Source organism: Limulus polyphemus, unplaced genomic scaffold, assembly GCF_000517525.1.
Source record: "Limulus polyphemus unplaced genomic scaffold, Limulus_polyphemus-2.1.2 Scaffold1834, whole genome shotgun sequence".
NCBI lineage: Eukaryota > Metazoa > Arthropoda > Merostomata > Xiphosura > Limulidae > Limulus > Limulus polyphemus.
In genome coordinates, this window is record NW_013667444.1 from 112664 (window position 1) to 115769 (window position 3106).

At 30.1% G+C, this 3106-nt stretch overlaps 1 protein-coding gene across 2 annotated transcripts in view; it reads right to left on the bottom strand.

Annotated features, from left to right (window-relative positions):
• Positions 1–3106, bottom strand: part of LOC106465094 (dixin-A-like) — an 88816-nt gene that overhangs the window by 31285 nt on the left and 54425 nt on the right. For both annotated transcript variants that reach the window (XM_022392922.1, XM_022392923.1), the window contains one exon: positions 1688–1741. In XM_022392922.1, coding sequence (XP_022248630.1) covers positions 1688–1741 — 54 coding nt within the window. The remainder of the gene's footprint in view (positions 1–1687; positions 1742–3106) is intronic.

Here is a 3106-nt window from a genome sequence, read left to right on the forward strand (position 1 = left end):
AAAAGTCCACACAGGCTGATTCAGTTGCTTTAGAACCCAACTGGCAAGATAAATTAGTTTTCCTATCTCTGTTGTTACAATACAGCTGTGAAACACCTTATAGAAATCACCGGTTATGGCTAATCACTCACACGCCGGCTAACCTCACGTTTTCTTTAACTAACTAACATTGCTCTGACTGAACTTTACTTGACTTGCACTCACCTGGTCATCTATATATACATATATATATATACCTTTCAACTGAGGCCTGGAACTTTCTACAAACTAGGAGATGCTATGATGTAACAATACTCACACAGCGAGAAAAACTTAGAGGTTTCGAGAAAGATGATGTTCAATAATACTATAACAATTGAACTACACACATCGTACGACTCTTACAGAGTTAAGTAACGAAACTTGTTAGAACTATCGACTTTAAAATAGTTAACTTTTAACACTCTTGTTATAAAAACCAAATAATCATTAAATATTGTATCACTAAATTAACTAAATAATAGCTCTTACACTAAACAGTCTTGTATATCCAACAACCGTCACTTGTTTTTTGTTGTTTTTTTCACCTCTGGAAGTGTTTGTTATCCTATTTATGAGCAGTTAATAGCTAGGGGCAAGAAAAACATGGATTATACCTAAATTCTAGAAACATGATCTTGGGAGTGTATCTCAATCATTATCCATTTATAGTCAGGCAGTGAAGCTTGCCTATTGAGACTTTGTTAATCAGCTTGACTTGTGCAAAAGTAAATATTATAAACTTAAAAACTAAGTCCCTCTTGCGTATTTTGATTGTAGAAAAATTAAGTAAAGACAAGTAGTGTGAGATAACGCCATTCAGCTCACCCTTTCATTCACCAAAATAACCAATATAAACAGAAGTATAAGAGACAAATTAAAAGTGTATGTGTGTGTGGGAGCAAGGTTTATTTGACCAAGCAAAGTGAGGGAATATATGCCACAACTGCATCCATTACGGCCTGAGTCCAAGGTTCGTGTTAGGGTCCCAGAAGCTCTTGGGTTCTGGATTATTTCTTATGCATTCTCCTGCTTTTTCTGAGAGTAATTTTCCTAATTTTGATGCATTTGTATTTGGACAGATTGAAAACTGGGTGTGGCCCCTACCCCGCCCTAAACAACATTTCGCTTTACAGGTAAGGTCTAAATCTAACACTGTAACAACATTAGCATTCATTTATCTAGACCAACAGTCCTACAAACAAGAGTCAATCATTAATCTACATAGCAAACAAAGACTTGGGGAATTCCAGAAATGTATATAAATCAAAAAATGACGTATACATTGAAATCGAATAGAAAACAGAGAACAATAGATAGAGTAAAACATTTGTTACTTTAAACCTCCTTTTGAAATCGAAAATTTAATACTTAAACATACCTTCAAAATTTAGATCTAAATAGTGAAAAATATTCATACCAACGAATAACAAATACATGCAGTAATAGCATGATAAAATATGAAACTACAAAAAATAGTTTAAATTGCTCTAAAAAAAGAGAAGAATTACAAAGTATTTCTTTCTTTTTTCCTCACAGCAAAAAGTAAACATATTATACATATAATTCTATATCAATGAACTAATTTCATTAAAATTATCTGAAAATTCCGAACATAAACGTTTATTAATTTAGCTTTTGTCAGAATAAAATAATTACTTTATCTCACCCTGAGATGTTTTATCTTCGCTTCTTTTGAATTGAGCTCCTGTTGTAGTTTTGACTAGAGAAAAATAAATAAATAAATACATTTTAAAATTGTGGCGAAGAAACCAGTTGATACTTTACAAAATTAATATTTTTTATATGAGAATTATTTCTATTTATACGAGCTTTTGGCCACTTCCATGAAACCTCCGATAAGAATCATGGGATTAAATAAAATTTTATTTGAAAAATGTTAAATTTTCCCTGACGATTTCTCTGTACTATAATTAATGTAATCTTCTAGTATACATTCAACAAAGGTATTTAATATATATAATGGTAGGATATTTTAATAGTAGAGTTGCTTTTCCGACAGATTTAACAAATGAAAACCACGATGTTTATTATGAGATTCAGGACCATCCAGCTAAAATAATAATAAGAAAAATAAGGTCAATAATGGAAAATATTTTATTCAATTGTGCTGAGATTATAATAAATATAATGGATCATGCAATAGCTAAAAATAAGAATAAATGGTTGGAAATATTTTTTCTTTCTAGGTATTGATGTTTGTTCGTCAGTTATTACAAAACAAGTGGTGAATTTGCAAACAATTCGTGAAATACATATGCCTTCTCACCATGGATCAAATATAGTTATCTCCTAAAGAATACAATAAGTATATAGATTTACGTAAGTTAATGTAACATTATTTATTATTGAATTATTCCAATTCAATATAATTTTTATATGAAAAACCATTAACGTAAGAAATGATTAAGTATTCTGATACATTTAGCTTTATGAAATACCTTATGATTTTGATATATGTATTTTTGTTTTTGAAAACTCCATTTCTAATTTTGAAGATTCTCGTTACAGTACTTTCAGTCTGTCTAAAATGAAATTGGCAAAAACGATAAGATGTGATAAAACAATGGCAAGATGGATAGTAACTTGAAAATCGATCAACTTAAAAGGATATATTCAAAGACTGGTTTATTTTTTTAAAGTATAATCATAAACTCTCTAAGATCAACATCCAAATGACGTACTGGATTTAAATAAAGACGAATTTGATGGCCTATCACAAATTGTACGGACTCCTGACAACCTTACCTTACCAGTAGAAACTCAAAGTGGAATTGAAGATTTTAAGTGAAGGGTAAGTGTGCGTGCGTGAACGTTATAGGGTACCACTAGGGTTACTGAAACATTTATTTATAAATACAGTAGTATTTTTAGCACATATTTTTAATATGTTGTTTGATTATTATATTTGTTTGACAAATTGATAATTATCTCATTTACTCGTGATACTAGAAAAAGATAATATATTGTATTATGAAAATAACTGGTGTGTTAGTGTTATGTCAACGCTGGATAAACTATACGATGTTACAAATGTAAAATGATTGTTTGTTTCTGAATTTCGCGC